Source organism: Cololabis saira, unplaced genomic scaffold, assembly GCF_033807715.1.
Source record: "Cololabis saira isolate AMF1-May2022 unplaced genomic scaffold, fColSai1.1 scf105, whole genome shotgun sequence".
NCBI classification, from domain to species: domain Eukaryota; kingdom Metazoa; phylum Chordata; class Actinopteri; order Beloniformes; family Belonidae; genus Cololabis; species Cololabis saira.
Genome location: NW_026906269.1, coordinates 27,009 through 46,028, shown reverse-complemented (window position 1 = coordinate 46,028; position 19,020 = coordinate 27,009). Strand labels below are relative to the sequence as shown.

General features: G+C 43.5%; 1 protein-coding gene, 24 non-coding genes and 4 pseudogenes across 25 annotated transcripts; all 29 read left to right on the top strand.

Moving 5' to 3' along the window:
* Nucleotides 1–4,697: 4,697 nt before the first annotated feature.
* Nucleotides 4,698–4,816, top strand: LOC133438344 (5S ribosomal RNA). The gene has a single exon (XR_009781509.1). It is a non-coding gene; the product is annotated as a 5S ribosomal RNA (ribosomal RNA).
* Nucleotides 4,817–5,015: 199 nt separating this feature from the next.
* Nucleotides 5,016–5,134, top strand: LOC133438343 (5S ribosomal RNA). The gene has a single exon (XR_009781508.1). It is a non-coding gene; the product is annotated as a 5S ribosomal RNA (ribosomal RNA).
* A 199-nt stretch (nucleotides 5,135–5,333) lies between these two features.
* On the top strand, nucleotides 5,334–5,452 carry LOC133438380 (5S ribosomal RNA). The gene has a single exon (XR_009781543.1). It is a non-coding gene; the product is annotated as a 5S ribosomal RNA (ribosomal RNA).
* A 217-nt stretch (nucleotides 5,453–5,669) lies between these two features.
* Nucleotides 5,670–5,788, top strand: LOC133438337 (5S ribosomal RNA). Its single transcript, XR_009781502.1, has one exon. It is a non-coding gene; the product is annotated as a 5S ribosomal RNA (ribosomal RNA).
* A 199-nt stretch (nucleotides 5,789–5,987) lies between these two features.
* On the top strand, nucleotides 5,988–6,106 carry LOC133438301 (5S ribosomal RNA). The gene has a single exon (XR_009781472.1). It is a non-coding gene; the product is annotated as a 5S ribosomal RNA (ribosomal RNA).
* Nucleotides 6,107–6,306: 200 nt separating this feature from the next.
* On the top strand, nucleotides 6,307–6,425 carry LOC133438286 (5S ribosomal RNA). Its single transcript, XR_009781457.1, has one exon. It is a non-coding gene; the product is annotated as a 5S ribosomal RNA (ribosomal RNA).
* A 217-nt stretch (nucleotides 6,426–6,642) lies between these two features.
* Nucleotides 6,643–6,761, top strand: LOC133438356 (5S ribosomal RNA). The gene has a single exon (XR_009781520.1). It is a non-coding gene; the product is annotated as a 5S ribosomal RNA (ribosomal RNA).
* Nucleotides 6,762–6,960: 199 nt separating this feature from the next.
* On the top strand, nucleotides 6,961–7,079 carry LOC133438365 (5S ribosomal RNA). The gene has a single exon (XR_009781529.1). It is a non-coding gene; the product is annotated as a 5S ribosomal RNA (ribosomal RNA).
* Nucleotides 7,080–7,497: 418 nt separating this feature from the next.
* LOC133438284 (uncharacterized) lies at nucleotides 7,498–8,432 on the top strand. Its single transcript, XM_061717367.1, has one exon. It carries the CDS (start codon nucleotides 7,498–7,500, stop codon nucleotides 8,380–8,382), a length of 885 nt encoding a protein of 294 aa, XP_061573351.1. The 3' UTR covers nucleotides 8,383–8,432.
* Nucleotides 8,433–12,570: 4,138 nt separating this feature from the next.
* Nucleotides 12,571–12,689, top strand: LOC133438355 (5S ribosomal RNA). Its single transcript, XR_009781519.1, has one exon. It is a non-coding gene; the product is annotated as a 5S ribosomal RNA (ribosomal RNA).
* Nucleotides 12,690–12,906: 217 nt separating this feature from the next.
* LOC133438377 (5S ribosomal RNA) lies at nucleotides 12,907–13,025 on the top strand. The gene has a single exon (XR_009781540.1). It is a non-coding gene; the product is annotated as a 5S ribosomal RNA (ribosomal RNA).
* A 217-nt stretch (nucleotides 13,026–13,242) lies between these two features.
* Nucleotides 13,243–13,361, top strand: LOC133438285 (5S ribosomal RNA). The gene has a single exon (XR_009781456.1). It is a non-coding gene; the product is annotated as a 5S ribosomal RNA (ribosomal RNA).
* Nucleotides 13,362–13,560: 199 nt separating this feature from the next.
* On the top strand, nucleotides 13,561–13,679 carry LOC133438375 (5S ribosomal RNA). The gene has a single exon (XR_009781538.1). It is a non-coding gene; the product is annotated as a 5S ribosomal RNA (ribosomal RNA).
* Nucleotides 13,680–13,878: 199 nt separating this feature from the next.
* On the top strand, nucleotides 13,879–13,997 carry LOC133438307 (5S ribosomal RNA). Its single transcript, XR_009781478.1, has one exon. It is a non-coding gene; the product is annotated as a 5S ribosomal RNA (ribosomal RNA).
* Nucleotides 13,998–14,196: 199 nt separating this feature from the next.
* On the top strand, nucleotides 14,197–14,315 carry LOC133438303 (5S ribosomal RNA). Its single transcript, XR_009781474.1, has one exon. It is a non-coding gene; the product is annotated as a 5S ribosomal RNA (ribosomal RNA).
* Nucleotides 14,316–14,514: 199 nt separating this feature from the next.
* Nucleotides 14,515–14,633, top strand: LOC133438374 (5S ribosomal RNA). Its single transcript, XR_009781537.1, has one exon. It is a non-coding gene; the product is annotated as a 5S ribosomal RNA (ribosomal RNA).
* A 199-nt stretch (nucleotides 14,634–14,832) lies between these two features.
* On the top strand, nucleotides 14,833–14,951 carry LOC133438332 (5S ribosomal RNA; annotated as a pseudogene).
* A 199-nt stretch (nucleotides 14,952–15,150) lies between these two features.
* Nucleotides 15,151–15,269, top strand: LOC133438331 (5S ribosomal RNA; annotated as a pseudogene).
* A 199-nt stretch (nucleotides 15,270–15,468) lies between these two features.
* Nucleotides 15,469–15,587, top strand: LOC133438363 (5S ribosomal RNA). Its single transcript, XR_009781527.1, has one exon. It is a non-coding gene; the product is annotated as a 5S ribosomal RNA (ribosomal RNA).
* A 217-nt stretch (nucleotides 15,588–15,804) lies between these two features.
* Nucleotides 15,805–15,923, top strand: LOC133438293 (5S ribosomal RNA). Its single transcript, XR_009781464.1, has one exon. It is a non-coding gene; the product is annotated as a 5S ribosomal RNA (ribosomal RNA).
* A 199-nt stretch (nucleotides 15,924–16,122) lies between these two features.
* Nucleotides 16,123–16,241, top strand: LOC133438361 (5S ribosomal RNA). The gene has a single exon (XR_009781525.1). It is a non-coding gene; the product is annotated as a 5S ribosomal RNA (ribosomal RNA).
* Nucleotides 16,242–16,457: 216 nt separating this feature from the next.
* On the top strand, nucleotides 16,458–16,576 carry LOC133438360 (5S ribosomal RNA). The gene has a single exon (XR_009781524.1). It is a non-coding gene; the product is annotated as a 5S ribosomal RNA (ribosomal RNA).
* Nucleotides 16,577–16,775: 199 nt separating this feature from the next.
* On the top strand, nucleotides 16,776–16,894 carry LOC133438311 (5S ribosomal RNA). The gene has a single exon (XR_009781482.1). It is a non-coding gene; the product is annotated as a 5S ribosomal RNA (ribosomal RNA).
* Nucleotides 16,895–17,093: 199 nt separating this feature from the next.
* Nucleotides 17,094–17,212, top strand: LOC133438373 (5S ribosomal RNA). The gene has a single exon (XR_009781536.1). It is a non-coding gene; the product is annotated as a 5S ribosomal RNA (ribosomal RNA).
* Nucleotides 17,213–17,411: 199 nt separating this feature from the next.
* On the top strand, nucleotides 17,412–17,530 carry LOC133438330 (5S ribosomal RNA; annotated as a pseudogene).
* A 199-nt stretch (nucleotides 17,531–17,729) lies between these two features.
* LOC133438329 (5S ribosomal RNA) lies at nucleotides 17,730–17,848 on the top strand (annotated as a pseudogene).
* Nucleotides 17,849–18,047: 199 nt separating this feature from the next.
* Nucleotides 18,048–18,166, top strand: LOC133438362 (5S ribosomal RNA). The gene has a single exon (XR_009781526.1). It is a non-coding gene; the product is annotated as a 5S ribosomal RNA (ribosomal RNA).
* A 217-nt stretch (nucleotides 18,167–18,383) lies between these two features.
* LOC133438292 (5S ribosomal RNA) lies at nucleotides 18,384–18,502 on the top strand. Its single transcript, XR_009781463.1, has one exon. It is a non-coding gene; the product is annotated as a 5S ribosomal RNA (ribosomal RNA).
* Nucleotides 18,503–18,701: 199 nt separating this feature from the next.
* On the top strand, nucleotides 18,702–18,820 carry LOC133438336 (5S ribosomal RNA). Its single transcript, XR_009781501.1, has one exon. It is a non-coding gene; the product is annotated as a 5S ribosomal RNA (ribosomal RNA).
* The last annotated feature ends 200 nt before the right edge of the window (nucleotides 18,821–19,020 follow it).

The window sequence follows — 19,020 nt, the reverse complement described above, 5'->3', positions numbered from 1 at the left end:
ACTCACCAAACCACTTACAGTGTTTCAGGTACAAAATGACCGTTTCTCGCTGAGAAAATGCAAAAAAGCGGATTTCTGTCATAACATTGATTTACCTTCTGATTTTTTAAGGCAAGCTATTGAAAACGTCAGAAAATTGGAGAAAGGAGTCTATGTAGTTGATTTGAGGGACTCATTTCATTATTGGACTCACCAAACCACTTACAGTGTTTCAGGTACAAAATGACCGTTTCTCGCTGAGAAAATGCCAAAAAGCGGATTTCTGTCATAACATTGATTTACCTTCTGATTTTTTAAGGCAAGCTATTGAAAACGTTAGAAAATTGGAGAAAGGTGTCTATGTAGTTGATTTGAGCGACTCATTTCATTATTGGACTCACCAAACCACTTACAGTGTTTCAGGTACAAAATGACTGTTTCTCGCTGAGAAAATGCCAAAAAGCGGATTTCTGTCATAACATTGTTTTACCTTCTGATTTTTTAAGGCAAGCTATTGAAAACTTAGAAAATTGGAAAAAGGAGTCTATGTAGTTGATTTGAGAGACTCATTTCATTATTGGACTCACCAAACCACTTACAGTGTTTCAGGTACAAAATGACTGTTTCTCGCTGAGAAAATGCAAAAAAGCGGATTTCTGTCATAACATTGATTTACCTTCAGATTTTTTAAAGCAAGCTATTGAAAACGTCAGAAAATTGGAGAAAGGAGTCTATGTAGTTGATTTGAGGGACTCATTTCATTATTGGACTCACCAAACCACTTACAGTGTTTCAGGTACAAAATGACCGTTTCTCGCTGAGAAAATGCCAAAAAGCGGATTTCTGTCATAACATTGATTTACCTTCTGATTTTTCAAGGCAAGCTATTGAAAACGTCAGAAAATTGGAGAAAGGAGTCTATGTAGTTGATTTGAGGGACTCATTTCATTATTGGACTCACCAAACCACTTACAGTGTTTCAGGTACAAAATGACCGTTTCTCGCTGAGAAAATGCCAAAAAGCGGATTTCTGTCATAACATTGATTTACCTTCTGATTTTTTAAGGCAAGCTATTGAAAACGTTAGAAAATTGGAGAAAGGTGTCTATGTAGTTGATTTGAGCGACTCATTTCATTATTGGACTCACCAAACCACTTACAGTGTTTCAGGTACAAAATGACTGTTTCTCGCTGAGAAAATGCCAAAAAGCGGATTTCTGTCATAACATATATTTACCTTCTGATTTTTCAAGGCAAGCTATTGAAAACGTCAGAAAATTGGAGAAATGAGTCTATGTAGTTGATTTGAGAGACTCATTTCATTATTGGACTCACCAAACCACTTACAGTGTTTCAGGTACAAAATGACTGTTTCTCGCTGAGAAAATGCCAAAAAGCGGATTTCTGTCATAACATTGATTTACCTTCTGATTTTTCAAGGCAAGCTATTGAAAACGTCAGAAAATTGGAGAAAGGAGTCTATGTAGTTGATTTGAGAGACTCATTTCATTATTGGACTCACCAAACCACTTACAGTGTTTCAGGTACAAAATGACTGTATCTCGCTGAGAAAATGCCAAAAAGCGGATTTCTGTCATAACATTGATTTACCTTCTGATTTTTCAAGGCAAGCTATTGAAAACGTCAGAAAATTGGAGAAAGGAGTCTATATAGTTGATTTGAGCGACTCATTCCATTATTGGACTCACCAAACCACTTACAGTGTTTCAGGTACAAAATGACTGTTTCTCGCTGAGAAAATGCCAAAAAGCGGATTTCTGTCATAACATTGATTTACCTTCTGATTTTTTAAGGCAAGCTATTGAAAACGTTAGAAAATTGGAGAAAGGTGTCTATGTATTTGATTTGAGAGACTCATTTCATTATTGGACTCACCAAACCACTTACAGTGTTTCAGGTACAAAATGACTGTTTCTCGCTGAGAAACTGCCAAAAAGCGGATTTCTGTCATAACATTGATTTACCTTCTGATTTTTTAAGGCAAGCTATTGAAAACGTCAGAAAATTGGAGAAAATAGTCTATGTAGTTTGATTTGAGAGACTCATTTCATTATTGGACTCACCAAACCACTTACAGTGTTTCAGGTACAAAATGACTGTTTCTCGCTGAGAAAATGCCAAAAAGGGGATTTCTGTCATAACATTGATTTACCTTCTGATTTTTTAAGGCAAGCTATTGAAAACGTCAGAAAATTGGAGAAAGGAGTCTATGTAGTTGATTTTAGGGACTCATTTCATTATTGGACTCACCAAACCACTTACAGTGTTTCAGGTACAAAATGACCGTTTCTCGCTGAGAAAATGCCAAAAAGCGGATTTCTGTAATAACATTGTTTTACCTTCTGATTTTTTAAGGCAAAGCTATTGAAAACGTTAGAAAATTGGAAAAAGGAGTCTATGTAGTTGATTTGAGAGACTCATTTCATTATTGTACTCACCAAACCACTTACAGTGTTTCAGGTACAAAATGACTGTTTCTCGCTGAGAAAATGCCAAAAAGCGGATTTCTGTCATTACATTGATTTACCTTCTGATTTTTTTAAGGCAAGCTATTGAAAACGTCAGAAAATTGGAGAAAGGAGTCTATGTAGTTGATTTGAGGGACTCACTTCATTATTGGACTCACCAAACCACTTACAGTGTTTCAGGTACAAAATGACCGTTTCTCGCTGAGAAAATGCCAAAAAGCGGATTTCTGTAATAACATTGTTTTACCTTCTGATTTTTTAAGGCAAGCTATTGAAAACGTTAGAAAATTGGAAAAATGAGTCTATGTAGTTGATTTGAGAGACTCATTTAATTATTGGACTCACCAAACCACTTACAGTGTTTCAGGTACAAAATGACTGTTTCTCGCTGAGAAAATGCCAAAAAGCGGATTTCTGTCATAACATTGATTTACCTTCTGATTTTTCAAGGCAAGCTATTGAAAACGTCAGAAAATTGGAGAAAGGAGTCTATGTAGTTGATTTGAGAGACTCATTTCATTATTGGACTCACCAAACCACTTACAGTGTTTCAGGTACAAAATGACCGTTTCTCGCTGAGAAAATGCCAAAAAGCGGATTTCTGTAATAACATTGTTTTACCTTCTGATTTTTTAAGGCAAGCTATTGAAAACGTCAGAAAATTGGATAAAGGAGTCTATGTAGTTGATTTGAGGGACTCATTTCATTATTGGACTCACCAAACCACTTACAGTGTTTCAGGTACAAAATGACCGTTTCTCGCTGAGAAAATGCCAAAAAGCGGATTTCTGTCATAACATTGATTTACCTTCTGATTTTTCAAGGCAAGCTATTGAAAACGTCAGAAAATTGGAGAAAGGAGTCTATGTAGTTGATTTGAGAGACTCATTTCATTATTGGACTCACCAAACCACACACACACACACACACATACACACAGCTGTGATAAATGTCACGCAAAAACCAGCCTCCCTGTCTTACTGGGGCAAGATCTTTCCACAGAAAGAGGGGAGGAAAATTTGGGAAAGGTGGAAATTGAAGGGAAACAGCATTGAGGCTGAGGATAACGACTTCAAAATAAGACACAATAAAATATTTACAAATGTGATTTTGCACCAATTCGACAGGGAGGTTAGTAGGGATTGTGATATCTGCGGTTTATTCCCGGAGACTCTGCTACACATGTATGACGTGTGTCCTGAGCTGACCGGTTTTCTGGGCGCGTTGAAAAAATGTTTGGTCGATAAATTGGGAATGGTGTGGGACGGGAGGGATTCGTGGGAGTTTTTTCTTTTGTTTGGGGAATGGGAACACAGTAAGGTGAAGAATGTAGCCTTATGTAAATTCCTATTAAGCCATGCCCGATGGGCTATAAAGACACGCAGGAACATAGCACACTTCGAACAAAGAGTTGTTGAAATTTGGCCCATATTCCAAAATATAGTGAAAAATCAAATTACATTTCGTTTAATTCATGGAGACGAGAAATTTGAACCGTCTTTTGTGGAAAATGGTAATCTTCTGTCCCTGGACAGGGATAAAAGAATTATATGGAAATGGTGAAGGGGTTGTGCGGTTGTTGGCGGTGTCATGTATGTGATTAAGTGGGATTGTAAATAGCTAGGAGTACATGGTGATTAGGAGCTCGTAGAGTGAGAACTGTGTGCAGTTGATAGGAATTTTCTGTGTGTTAATTTTGCTAAATGGGTGATGTTTTGTTCTTTAAACATGACTGTGTAATCATGGAGGTTTTTATTTTGGGAGCTCGAATGTAATATTTTGTTTTTTCTTTCTTTGATGGGAAAAAGAGACCCAATTGTTGTTATACGGTATGATGAAAATATTTGTTTTCAAATCAAAATGTAAACAAAAGTATATTTTTTAAATGTAAAATATATTTTCACAATAAAAGACAAAAAAAAAAATCTCGTCTGATCTCGGAAGCTAAGCAGGGTCGGGCCTGGTTAGTACTTGGATGGGAGACCGCCTGGGAATACCAGGTGCTGTAAGCTTTTTCAACCAGCAGAGAGCGCTCTCGCTTAATCTACCCACACATATTTCAACGTGGTAACAGCGACAGCTCACGTCCTAAAGTGTTTTGCACATGGTTAAGGCACTTTAACTCCAACAAATAAGCGCTTCTAAATTATTATCACCAACAAATCAATGACTTATATTATATGACTTATCTTCAACTCCATATAAGAGGTATTTCAAGCAGCAGATTCAGCTTACGGCCATACCAGCCTGGATGCGCCCGATCTCGTCTGATCTCGGAAGCTAAGCAGGGTCGGGCCTGGTTAGTACTTGGATGGGAGACCGCCTGGGAATACCAGGTGCTGTAAGCATTTTCAACCAGCAGAGAGCGCCCTCGCTTAATCTACCCACACATATTTCAACGTGGTAACAGCGACAGCTCACGTCCTAAAGTGTTTTGCACATGGTTAAGGCACTTTAACTCCAACAAATAAAACCAACAAATCAATGACTTATATTGTATGACTTATCTTCAATTCCATATAAGAGGTATTTCAAGCAGCAGATTCTGCTTACGGCCATACCAGCCTGGATGCGCCCGATCTCGTCTGATCTCGGAAGCTAAGCAGGGTCGGGCCTGGTTAGTACTTGGATGGGAGACCGCCTGGGAATACCAGGTGCTGTAAGCATTTTCAACCAGCAGAGAGCGCCCTCGCTTAATCTACCCACACATATTTCAACGTGGTAACAGCGACAGCTCACGTCCTAAAGTGTTTTGCACATGGTTAAGGCACTTTAACTCCAACAAATAAAACCAACAAATCAATGACTTATATTCTATAACTTATCTTCAACTCCATATAAGAGGTATTTCAAGCTGCAGCTTCTGCTTACGGCCATACCAGCCTGGATGCGCCCGATCTCGTCTGATCTCGGAAGCTAAGCAGGGTCGGGCCTAGTTAGTACTTGGATGGGAGACCGCCTGGGAATACCAGGTGCTGTAAGCTTTTTCAACCAACAGAGAGCGCTCTCGCTTAATCTACCCACACATATTTCAACGTGGTAACAGCGACAGCTCACGTCCTAAAGTGTTTTGCACATGGTTAAGGCACTTTAACTCCAACAAATAAGCGCTTCTAAATTATTATCACCAACAAATCAATGAATTATATTATATGACTTATCTTCAACTCCATATAAGAGGTATTTCAAGCTCCAGCTTCTGCTTACGGCCATACCAGCCTGGATGCGCCCGATCTCGTCTGATCTCGGAAGCTAAGCAGGGTCGGGCCTGGTTAGTACTTGGATGGGAGACCGCCTGGGAATACCAGGTGCTGTAAGCTTTTTCAACCAGCAGAGAACGCTCTCGCTTAATCTACCCACACATATTTCAACGTGGTAACAGCGACAGCTCACGTCCTAAAGTGTTTTGCACATGGTTAAGGCACTTTAACTCCAACAAATAAAACCAACAAATCAATGACATATATTCTATGACTTATCTTCAACTCCATATCAGAGGTATTTCAAGCTGCAGCTTCTGCTTACGGCCATACCAGCCTGGATGCGCCCGATCTCGTCTGATCTCGGAAGCTAAGCAGGGTCGGGCCTGGTTAGTACTTGGATGGGAGACCGCCTGGGAATACAAGGTGCTGTAAGCTTTTTCAACCAGCAGAGAACGCTCTCGCTTAATCTACCCACACATATTTCAACGTGGTAACAGCGACAGCTCACGTCCTAAAGTGTTTTGCACATGGTTAAGGCACTTTAATTCCAAACAAATAAAACCAACAAATCAATGACTTATATTCTATGACTTATCTTCAACTCCATATAAGAGGTATTTCAAGCAGGAGCTTCTGCTTACGGCCATACCAGCCTGGATGCGCCCAATCTCGTCTGATCTCGGAAGCTAAGCAGGGTAGGGCCTGGTTAGTACTTGGATGGGAGACCGCCTGGGAATACCAGGTGCTGTAAGCTTTTTCAACCAGCAGAGAGCGCTCTCGCTTAATCTACCCACACATATTTCAACGTGGTAACAGCGACAGCTCACGTCCTAAAGTGTTTTGCACATGGTTAAGGCACTTTAACTCCAACAAATAAGCGCTTCTAAATTATTATCACCAACAAATCAATGACTTATATTATATGACTTATCTTCAACTCCATATAAGAGGTATTTCAAGCTCCAGCTTCTGCTTACGGCCATACCAGCCTGGATGCGCCCGATCTCGTCTGATCTCGGAAGCTAAGCAGGGTCGGGCCTGGTTAGTACTTGGATGGGAGACCGACTGGGAATACCAGGTGCTGTAAGCTTTTTCAACCAGCAGAGAACGCTCTCGCTTAATCTACCCACACATATTTCAACGTGGTAACAGCGACAGCTCACGTCCTAAAGTGTTTTGCACATGGTTAAGGCACTTTAACTCCAACAAATAAAACCAACAAATCAATGACTTATATTCTATGACTTATCTTCAACTCCATATCAGAGATATTTCAAGCTGCAGCTTCTGCTTACAGCCATACCAGCCTGGATGCGCCCGATCTCGTCTGATCTCGGAAGCTAAGCAGGGGCGGGCCTGGTTAGTACTTGGATGGGAGACCGCCTGGGAATACCAGGTGCTGTAAGCTTTTTCAACCAGCAGAGAACGCTCTCGCTTAATCTACCCACACATATTTCAACGTGGTAACAGCGACAGCTCACGTCCTAAAGTGTTTTGCACATGGTTAAGGCACTTTAATTCCAAACAAATAAAACCAACAAATCAATCAAGTGGATGCATTGTTTGCTGATTGGGTAACGTATTGCGTCACGCATCGCGTCACTTCCTGGTGTTTGCGGTCTGTGCTGCTGCCGTTTCACGGCGTTGCAGGCTCAGATCTCTCCCGACTTTTTATCCAAAACTTAGACTGTTTTCTGGTAAAATAGCACTATATCTGGTACATTACTGTCTTTATTTCAACACTCGCTCATTTTCTCTTCCGTAACTTTCACTGTCACCAATCACCGATACATTTTCTGTCCGTTAGCCTCCGTTAGCATCTTAGCATGGCCGCTCCGGCTCCCACCGCTTCACCTCTTTCCTGCTCAGTGTGTGAAATGTTTAGTTATTCCTCTGCCTCCTTTAGTGAAGACGGTAAGTGCTTAAAGTGTAGTTTATTTGCAGGGCTGGAGGCGAGGCTCAGTCAGTTAGAGGTCCGGTTCGGCCAACTAAACCATAGTCCGAGAGCCTCCTCAGCTAACCAGGCTAAGCTAGCGGCGGACCGGCCCGTAGCAGCTGAGCGTAACCGCTCCCCTGCAGCTCCCGAGCAGCCGGCCAGGCAGGCCAGGCAGGGCAGCTGGGTGACGGTTCGGAGGAAGACTAGTCTTAAAGGGCTCACGGAACACCACCACCCGCTTCATGTGTCTAACAGATTTTCCCCACTTAGCGACACATCTGTTGAGAAACCGACCCTGGTGATTGGAGACTCCATAGTCAGACATGTGAAGCCGACTCCAGAGACCTTAGTTAGGTGCATCCCGGGGGCCAGAGCGGGCGACATAGAAGCAAATTTGAAGCTACTGGCAAAGGGTAATCGTAAATATGGTAAAGTTATCATCAATGTCGGAGCTAATGACTCCCGTCTTCGCCAGTCGGAAGTAACCAGAATGAATATTGTCTCGGTGTGTAACTTCGCCAAAACCATGTCAGACTCCGTAGGTTTTTCTGGCCCCCTCCCCAATCTGACCAGCGATGACATGTTTAGTCGCATGCTCTCGCTCCGCCGCTGGTTGTCTCAGTGGTGTTCAGAAAACGACGTGGACTTTATTGACAACTGGGAGACATTCTGGGGAAAGCCCGGTCTGATTAGAAGGGACGGCATTCATCCCACCCGGGATGGTGCAGCTCTTATGTCTAGAAATCTGGCCAATGTTATTAGACACTCCCCCTGACAATGCAGGGTCCAGGCCAGGATGCAGAGCTGTAGTTTAACAGGGCTGGAGGCGAGGCTTAGTCAGTTAGAGGTCCGGTTTGGCCAACTAGACCATAGTCCGATAGAATCCTCTGCGGACCGGCCCGTAGCAGCTGAGCGTAACCGCTCCCCTGCAGCTCCCCGGCAGCCGGCCAGGCAGGGCAGCTGGGTGACGGTTCGGAGGAAGGGTAGTCTTAAAGGGCTCAGCGACACATCTGTTGCTTCTCAAGGACCAACGCCTGCCAACAAAACTGTAGGATTGCATTATGTAATTAGCGACTCTAAAACTGTAGGATTACATGATATTGGCGACTCTGGCCAGGTGCCTAGCAAAATAGAAGTGGTTGCAGTTCCCCGCCCTCCAAAAGTTCACCAGGTGCAGCGTTATAGAGGCGTTAACCAAGATAACCTTGTAAAAATTAAAACCAATGCACATTTGGTACCAATTACAGACCGAAAAATTAGATGCGGACTACTAAATATACGATCATTAAGCTCTAAGTCTCTGTTAGTAAATGATATAATTACAGAGAGCAGGAGTGATATTTTCTGCTTAACAGAAACATGGTTACAGGAGGAAGAGTATGTTAGTTTGAATGAATCAACTCCGCCCGGCTACTTTAATCATCACATTCCTAGAAGCACGGGCCGAGGCGGAGGAGTCGCAGCAATTTATAACTCCGGTCTCCAAACAAAAATTGAACCCAAGTGCAACTATAATACATTTGAAAGCCTCATGCTTGGTCTGAAATTTCCGAGCCGGAAATCAGAGAAGCCAGTTGTGTTAGTGGTAGTGTACCGGCCCCCTGCTGGTGCGTATCTGGAGTTTTTGTCTGAATTTTCAGATTTCCTTTCTGGATTATTGATCAGCACAGATAAATTCATCATAGTGGGTGATTTTAACATTCATATGGATGTTGAAAGCGATAATCTTAAATTAGCCTTCGATTCTCTTCTAGAATCAATGGGTATCTCACAAAAAGTGGATAAACCGACGCACTGTTTTAATCATACTCTCGATCTCGTTCTCACCTACGGTGTTGAAACTGATGGTCTGTTGGTGTCACCTGTAAACTCCCTTTTATCCGACCATTACTTAATAACGTTTGAATTTAATTTTGTTGATGTTGAAGTGCAAAATAGGAGGTATTATTTTAGCAGATGTTTGTCTGATGAAGTTATTGTTAAATTTAGGGAGGCCATTGCTTATCTTACGACAGTGCGAAATAGTGATGTAGTCGAGGCCAGTGACCTGGGTTCTACCTCTGCAGATGTTGATTTCCTTGCTAGTAACACTGCTGATTTGTTGCATTCAGCTTTAGATGAAGTTGCTCCTTTGAAAAGGAGGGTTTCTAGCCACAGGAGCTTAACTCCCTGGTACAATTCAGATATCCGCATGTTGAAACAAAACGTGCGTAAAATGGAAAGGAAGTGGTACTCTTGTAGGTCTGTAGACTGTCATCGTGAATGGAAAGATATTCTAATAGTATATAAAAAAGCCATTCGCAAAGCCAGAACAGCTTATTATTCAACGCTGATAGAGGATAACAAAAGTAACCCACGTTTTCTGTTCAGCACTGTAGCCAGGCTGACAAAGAGTCACAACTCTGTTGAGCCGTGCATTCCTGCAGCTCTCAGTAGTGAGGACTTTATGGGCTTCTTCAACAGTAAAATCGCGAGAATTAGAGAAGAAATCAACCAGCCGGTTGTAGGTGTTTCTTCAGCTTTAGCGACTTCCCTAGGCTCTGACTTGTCTCTAGACTGTTTTGATCCTATAGACCTCCCTGAGCTGACTTCACTCGTTAATAGAGCTAAGTCAACCACATGTATGTTAGACCCCATCCCGACTCGTCTATTCAAACATGTTTTTTCTCTTATTGGTACGACAATACTGGACCAAATTAACCTATCCCTAAGTTTAGGATATGTACCACAGGTTTTCAAAGTCGCAGTAATTAAACCTTTACTTAAAAAACCTTCTCTTGACCCAGACACCTTAGCTAATTATAGACCAATTTCCAACCTTCCATTTGTGTCTAAAATTCTGGAAAAGGCAGTTTCAAGCCAGTTATGTGACTATTTGTATAGAAATGATCTGTTTGAAGTCTTTCAGTCAGGGTTCAGAATGCATCATAGCACAGAGACAGCACTTGTTCGAGTCACGAATGACCTCCTTATGGCCTCAGATAAGGGATTAGTGTCCATACTGGTTCTACTGGACCTCAGTGCTGCTTTTGACACTATAGATCATGGCATTTTACTGCACAGGTTAGAGCATGTTGTTGGGATTAAAGGGACAGCTCTATGTTGGTTTAAATCATATCTATCTGACAGGTTCCAGTTTGTTCATGTACATGAGGTTTCTTCAGAACAGTCAAGGGTCTGTTATGGTGTTCCGCAGGGTTCAGTGCTAGGGCCAATCTTGTTCAGTTTATACATGCAGCCGTTGGGAAGTATAATCCAGAATCACGGCATACACTTTCATTGTTATGCTGATGATACGCAGCTCTATTTGTCTATGAAGCCGGATGAAACAGAACCGTTAGTTAAACTTCAGGCATGTCTTAGGGACATCAAGGACTGGATGTCCAGAAATTTCCTGCTTCTAAATTCAGATAAAACAGAGGTTATCATTCTTGGTCCAGAGCATCTTAGGAAGGGATTAGATGGTGTTGCGATGGCTTCCAGTGCAACTGTGAGAAATCTTGGTGTTATTTTCGATCAGGATTTGTCGTTTAAACCATATGTCAATCAGGTTTGTAAAATAGCCTTTTTCCATCTCCGTAATATTGCAAAGATTAGGAAAATCCTCTCACAGAGTGATGCAGAAAAACTAGTTCATGCGTTTGTATCTTCTAGACTAGATTACTGTAATGTGTTGTTAGCAGGATGTCCAAGTAATTTGCTGAATAGGCTCCAGCTGATCCAAAATGCAGCAGCACGAGTACTGACAGGAATTAGCAGGAGAGACCACGTCTCTCCAGTGTTAGCGTCGCTCCATTGGTTACCCGTAAAATTCAGAATCCAATTTAAAATTTTATTACTTGCGTATAAAGCCCAAAACGGCTTAGCTCCGCATTATTTGCAAGACCTGATAGTGCCTTATGTTCCTGTCAGAGCTCTCCGTTCTCAGAGTGCAGGTTTACTCGTAGTTCCTAGAGTATCTAAATGTAGATTTGGAGGGCGGGCGTTCTGCTATCAGGCACCATTACTTTGGAACCAACTTCCAATCTGGGTTAAGGAGGCTGACTCCACCTCCACCTTTAAAACTAAACTTAAAACCTTTCTGTTTAGTAAAGCCTATAGTTAGTGTTTAGTAAACCTCTAGCTGGTGTTGGTAAATCTCTAGGTAGTGTAAACTTTAGTGTGTCAGAGTCGCTCCTGTAGTTTCTTGTGCTGGCCCCCCCTTCTCCTCCCTTTTCTCTCTTTTGTCCATGTTGCAGCATCCTTTGCCGGACACCGGAACCTGCAGGTGGTCGTGGGTGGCTTGTAGCTTGCATTACGGAGCACAAGTCTTTCCCTGACCCTGCACCCCAACCTGGGACTTGCTGATTGGGCCGGAGCTTCGGGAGCTGTGTGCTGGCCTGCGGTCCCCACCCCTGGTCATCCCGTTGCTGCCCCCCCCTTCTCCTCCCTTTTCTCTCTTTTGTCCTGCAGGTGGCCGTGGGTGGCTTGTAGCTTGCATTACGGAGCACAAGTCTTTTCCTGACCCTGCACCCCAACCTGGGACTTGCTGATTGGGCCGGAGCTTCGGGAGCTGTGTGCTGGCCTGCGGTCCCCAACCCCGGTCATCCCGTTGCTGCTTCCACCTGCCTGCTGTGCTGTTGCCGTCCCTGACCCACCAGTCTGGCCCTCGGCAGGAGGGTCCCCCCTGATGAGCCTGGTCCTGCTCAAGGTTTCTTCCCTCCTAAAGGGGAGTTTTTCCTTGCCACTGTTTGGCTTAAGGTTTTTCTCCCACTAGGGGAGTTTTTTACCTGCCATTGTTTATGTAATATCTGCTCGGGGGTCATGTTCTGGGTATGGGTCTCTGTAAAGCGTCTAGAGACAACTCTGTTGTATTAGACGCTATATAAATAAAATTGAATTGAAATTGAATTGAAAATCAATGACTTACATTCTATGACTTATCTTCAACTCCATATAAGAGGTATTTCAAGCTGCAGCTTCTGCTTATGGCCATACCAGCCTGGATGCGCCCGATCTCGTCTGATCTCGGAAGCTAAGCAGGGTCGGGCCTGGTTAGTACTTGGATGGGAGACCGCCTGGGAATACCAGGTGCTGTAAGCATTTTCAACCAGCAGAGAGCGCTCTCGCTTAATCTACCCACACATATTTCAACGTGGTAACAGCGACAGCTCACGTCCAAAAGTGTTTTTCACATGGTTAAGGCACTTTAACTCCAACAAATAAGCGCTTCTAAATTATTATCACCAACAAATCAATGACTTATATTATATGACTTATCTTCAACTCCATATAAGAGGTATTTCAAGCAGCAGCTTCTGCTTACGGCCATACCAGCCTGGATGCGCCCGATCTCGTCTGATCTCGGAAGCTAAGCAGGGTCGGGCCTGCTTAGTACTTGGATGGGAGACCACCTGGGAATACCAGGTGCTGTAAGCTTTTTCAACCAGCAGAGAGCGCTCTCGCTTAATCTACCCACACATATTTCAACGTGGTAACAGCGACAGCTCACGTCCAAAAGTGTTTTTTACATGGTTAAGGCACTTTAACTCCAACAAATAAGCGCTTCTAAATTATTATCACCAACAAATCAATGACATATATTATATGACTTATCTTCAACTCCATATAAGAGGTATTTCAAGCAGCAGCTTCAGCTTACGGCCATACCAGCCTGGATGCGCCCGATCTCATCTGATCTCGGAAGCTAAGCAGGGTCGGGCCTGGTTAGTACTTGGATGGGAGACCGCCTGGGAATACCAGGTGCTGTAAGCTTTTTCAACCAGCAGAGAACGCTCTCGCTTAATCTACCCACACATATTTCAACGTGGTAACAGCGACAGCTCACGTCCTAAAGTGTTTTGCACATGGTTAAGGCACTTTAACTCCAACAAATAAAACCAACAAATCAATGACTTATATTCTATGACTTATCTTCAACTCCATATAAGAGGTATTATAAGCTGCACCTTCTGCTTACGGCCATACCAGCCTGGATGCGCCCGATCTCGTCTGATCTCGGAAGCTAAGCAGGGTCGGGCCTGGTTAGTACTTGGATGGGAGACCGCCTGGGAATAGCAGGTGCTGTAAGCTTTTTCAACCAGCAGAGAACGCTCTCGCTTAATCTACCCACACATATTTCAACGTGGTAACAGCGACAGCTCCTGTCCTAAAGTGTTTTGCACATGGTTAAGGCACTTTAACTCCAATAAATAAAACCAACAAATCAATGACTTATATTCTATGACTTATCTTCAACTCCATATAAGAGGTAATTCAAGCTGCAGCTTCTGCTTACGGCCATACCAGCCTGGATGCGCCCGATCTCGTCTGATCTCGGAAGCTAAGCAGGGTCGGGCCTAGTTAGTACTCGGATGGGAGACCGCCTGGGAATACCAGGTACTGTAAGCTTTTTCAACCAGCAGAGAACGCTCTTGCTTAATCTACCCACACATATTTCAACGTGGTAACAGCGACAGCTCACGTCCTAAAGTGTTTTGCACATGGTTAAGGCACTTTAACTCCAACAAATAAAACCAACAAATCAATGACTTATATTCTATGACTTATCTTCAACTCCATATAAGAGGTATTTCAAGCTGCAGCTTCTGCTTACGGCCATACCAGCCTGGATGCGCCCGATCTCGTCTGATCTCGGAAGCTAAGCAGGGTCGGGCCTAGTTAGTACTCAGATGGGAGACCGCCTGGGAATACCAGGTGCTGTAAGCTTTTTCAACCAGCAGAGAGCGCTCTCGCTTAATCTACCCACACATATTTCAACGTGGTAACAGCGACAGCTCACGTCCTAAAGTGTTTTGCACATGGTTAAGGCACTTTAACTCCAACAAATAAAACCAACAAATCAATGACTTATATTCTATGACTTATCTTCAATTCCATATAAGAGGTATTATAAGCTGCACCTTCTGCTTACGGCCATACCAGCCTGGATGCGCCCGATCTCGTCTGATCTCGGAAGCTAAGCAGGGTCGGGCCTGGTTAGTACTTGGATGGGAGACCGCCTGGGAATAGCAGGTGCTGTAAGCTTTTTCAACCAGCAGAGAACGCTCTCGCTTAATCTACCCACACATATTTCAACGTGGTAACAGCGACAGCTCCTGTCCTAAAGTGTTTTGCACATGGTTAAGGCACTTTAACTCCAATAAATAAAACCAACAAATCAATGACTTATATTCTATGACTTATCTTCAACTCCATATAAGAGGTATTTCAAGCTGCAGCTTCAACATAAGGCCATACCAGCCTGGATGCGCCCAATCTCGTCTGATCTCGGAAGCTAAGCAGGGTCGGGCCTGGTTAGTACTTGGATGGGAGACCGCCTGGGAATACCAGGTGCTGTAAGCTTTTTCAACCAGCAGAGAGCGCTCTCGCTTAATCTACCCACACAAATTTTAACGTGGTAACAGCGACAGCTCCTGTCCTAAAGTGTTTTGCACATGGTTAAGGCACTTTAACTCCAATAAATAAAACCAACAAATCAATGACTTATATTCTATGACTTATCTTCAACTCCATATAAGAGGTATTTCAAGCTGCAGCTTCAACATAAGGCCATACCAGCCTGGATGCGCCCAATCTCGTCTGATCTCGGAAGCTAAGCAGGGTCGGGCCTGGTTAGTACTTGGATGGGAGACCGCCTGGGAATACCAGGTGCTGTAAGCTTTTTCAACCAGCAGAGAGCGCTCTCGCTTAATCTACCCACACAAATTTTAACGTGGTAACAGCGACAGCTCACGTCCTAAAGTGTTTTGCACATGGTTAAGGCACTTTAACTCCAACAAATAAAACCAACAAATCAATGACTTATATTATATGACTTATCTTCAACTCCATATCAGAGGTATTTCAAGCTGCCGCTTCTGCTTACGGCCATACCAGCCTGGATGTGCCCGATCTCGTCTGATCTCGGAAGCTAAGCAGGGTCGGGCCTGGTTAGTACTTGGATGGGAGACCGCCTGGGAATACCAGGTGCTGTAAGCATTTTCAACCAGCAGAGAGCGCTCTCGCTTAATCTACCCACACATATTTCAACGTGGTAACAGCGACAGCTCACATCCAAAATTGTTTTTTACATGGTTAAGGCACTTTAACTCCAACAAATAAGCGCTTCTAAATTATTATCACCAACAAATCAATGACTTATATTATATGACTTATCTTCAACTCCATATAAGAGGTATTTCAAGCAGCAGCTTCTGCTTACGGCCATACCAGCCTGGATGCGCCCGATCTCGTCTGATCTCGGAAGCTAAGCAGGGTCGGGCCTGGTTAGTTCTTGGATGGGAGACCGCCTGGGAATACCAGGTGCTGTAAGCATTTTCAACCAGCAGAGAGCGCTCTCGCTTAATCTACCCACACATATTTCAACGATGTAACAGCTACAGCTCACGTCCTAAAGTGTTTTGCACATGGTTAAGGCACTTTAACTCCAACAAATAAAACAAACAAATCAATGACTTATATTCTATGACTTATCTTCAACTCCATATAAGAGGTATTTCAAGCTGCAGCTTCTGCTTACGGCCATACCAGCCTGGATGCGCCCGATCTCGTCTGATCTCGGAAGCTAAGCAGGGTCGGGCCTGTTTAGTACTTGGATGGGAGACCGCCTGGGAATACCAGGTGCTGTAAGCTTTTTCAACCAGCAGAGAGCGCTCTCGCTTAATCTACCCACACATATTTCAACGTGGTAACAGCGACAGCTCACGTCCTAAAGTGTTTTGCACATGGTTAAGGCACTTTAACTCCAACAAATAAGCGCTTCTAAATTATTATCACCAACAAATCAATGACTTGTATTATATACTTATCTTCAACTCCATATAAGAAGTATTTCAAGCTGCAGCTTCAGCTTACGGCCATACCAGCCTGGATGCGCCCGATCTCGTCTGATCTCGGAAGCTAAGCAGGGTCGGGCCTGTTTAGTACTTGGATGGGAGACCGCCTGGGAATACCAGGTGCTGTAAGCTTTTTCAACCAGCAGAGAGCGCTCTCGCTTAATCTACCCACACATATTTCAACGTGGTAAGAGCGACAGCTCACGTCCTAAAGTGTTTTGCACATGGTTAAGGCACTTTAACTCCAACAAATAAAACCAACAAATCAATGACTTATATTCTATGACTTATCTTCAACTCCATATCAGAGGTATTTCAAGTTGCAGCTTCTGCTTACGGCCATACCAGCCTGGATGCGCCCGATCTCGTCTGATCTCAGAAGCTAAGCAGAGTCGGGCCTGGTTAGTACTTGGATGGGAGACCGCCTGGGAATACCAGGTGCTGTAAGCTTTTTCAACCAGCAGAGAGCGCTCTCGCTTAATCTACCCACACATATTTCAACGTGGTAACAGCGACAGCTCACGTCCTAAAGTGTTTTGCACATGGTTAAGGCACTTTAACTCCAACAAATAAAACCAACAAATCAATGACTTATATTCTATGACTTATCTTCAATTCCATATAAGAGGTATTATAAGCTGCACCTTCTGCTTACGGCCATACCAGCCTGGATGCGCCCGATCTCGTCTGATCTCGGAAGCTAAGCAGGGTCGGGCCTGGTTAGTACTTGGATGGGAGACCGCCTGGGAATAGCAGGTGCTGTAAGCTTTTTCAACCAGCAGAGAACGCTCTCGCTTAATCTACCCACACATATTTCAACGTGGTAACAGCGACAGCTCCTGTCCTAAAGTGTTTTGCACATGGTTAAGGCACTTTAACTCCAATAAATAAAACCAACAAATCAATGACTTATATTCTATGACTTATCTTCAACTCCATATAAGAGGTATTTCAAGCTGCAGCTTCAACATAAGGCCATACCAGCCTGGATGCGCCCAATCTCGTCTGATCTCGGAAGCTAAGCAGGGTCGGGCCTGGTTAGTACTTGGATGGGAGACCGCCTGGGAATACCAGGTGCTGTAAGCTTTTTCAACCAGCAGAGAGCGCTCTCGCTTAATCTACCCACACAAATTTTAACGTGGTAACAGCGACAGCTCCTGTCCTAAAGTGTTTTGCACATGGTTAAGGCACTTTAACTCCAATAAATAAAACCAACAAATCAATGACTTATATTCTATGACTTATCTTCAACTCCATATAAGAGGTATTTCAAGCTGCAGCTTCAACATAAGGCCATACCAGCCTGGATGCGCCCAATCTCGTCTGATCTCGGAAGCTAAGCAGGGTCGGGCCTGGTTAGTACTTGGATGGGAGACCGCCTGGGAATACCAGGTGCTGTAAGCTTTTTCAACCAGCAGAGAGCGCTCTCGCTTAATCTACCCACACAAATTTTAACGTGGTAACAGCGACAGCTCACGTCCTAAAGTGTTTTGCACATGGTTAAGGCACTTTAACTCCAACAAATAAAACCAACAAATCAATGACTTATATTATATGACTTATCTTCAACTCCATATCAGAGGTATTTCAAGCTGCCGCTTCTGCTTACGGCCATACCAGCCTGGATGTGCCCGATCTCGTCTGATCTCGGAAGCTAAGCAGGGTCGGGCCTGGTTAGTACTTGGATGGGAGACCGCCTGGGAATACCAGGTGCTGTAAGCATTTTCAACCAGCAGAGAGCGCTCTCGCTTAATCTACCCACACATATTTCAACGTGGTAACAGCGACAGCTCACGTCCAAAATTGTTTTTTACATGGTTAAGGCACTTTAACTCCAACAAATAAGCGCTTCTAAATTATTATCACCAACAAATCAATGACTTATATTATATGACTTATCTTCAACTCCATATAAGAGGTATTTCAAGCAGCAGCTTCTGCTTACGGCCATACCAGCCTGGATGCGCCCGATCTCGTCTGATCTCGGAAGCTAAGCAGGGTCGGGCCTGGTTAGTTCTTGGATGGGAGACCGCCTGGGAATACCAGGTGCTGTAAGCATTTTCAACCAGCAGAGAGCGCTCTCGCTTAATCTACCCACACATATTTCAACGATGTAACAGCTACAGCTCACGTCCTAAAGTGTTTTGCACATGGTTAAGGCACTTTAACTCCAACAAATAAAACAAACAAATCAATGACTTATATTCTATGACTTATCTTCAACTCCATATAAGAGGTATTTCAAGCTGCAGCTTCTGCTTACGGCCATACCAGCCTGGATGCGCCCGATCTCGTCTGATCTCGGAAGCTAAGCAGGGTCGGGCCTGGTTAGTACTTGGATGGGAGACCGCCTGGGAATACCAGGTGCTGTAAGCTTTTTCAACCAGCAGAGAGCGCTCTCGCTTAATCTACCCACACATATTTCAACGTGGTAACAGCGACAGCTCACGTCCTAAAGTGTTTTGCACATGGTTAAGGCACTTTAACTCCAACAAATAAGCGCTTCTAAATTATTATCACCAACAAATCAATGACTTATATTATATGACTTATCTTCAACTCCATATAAGAGGTAT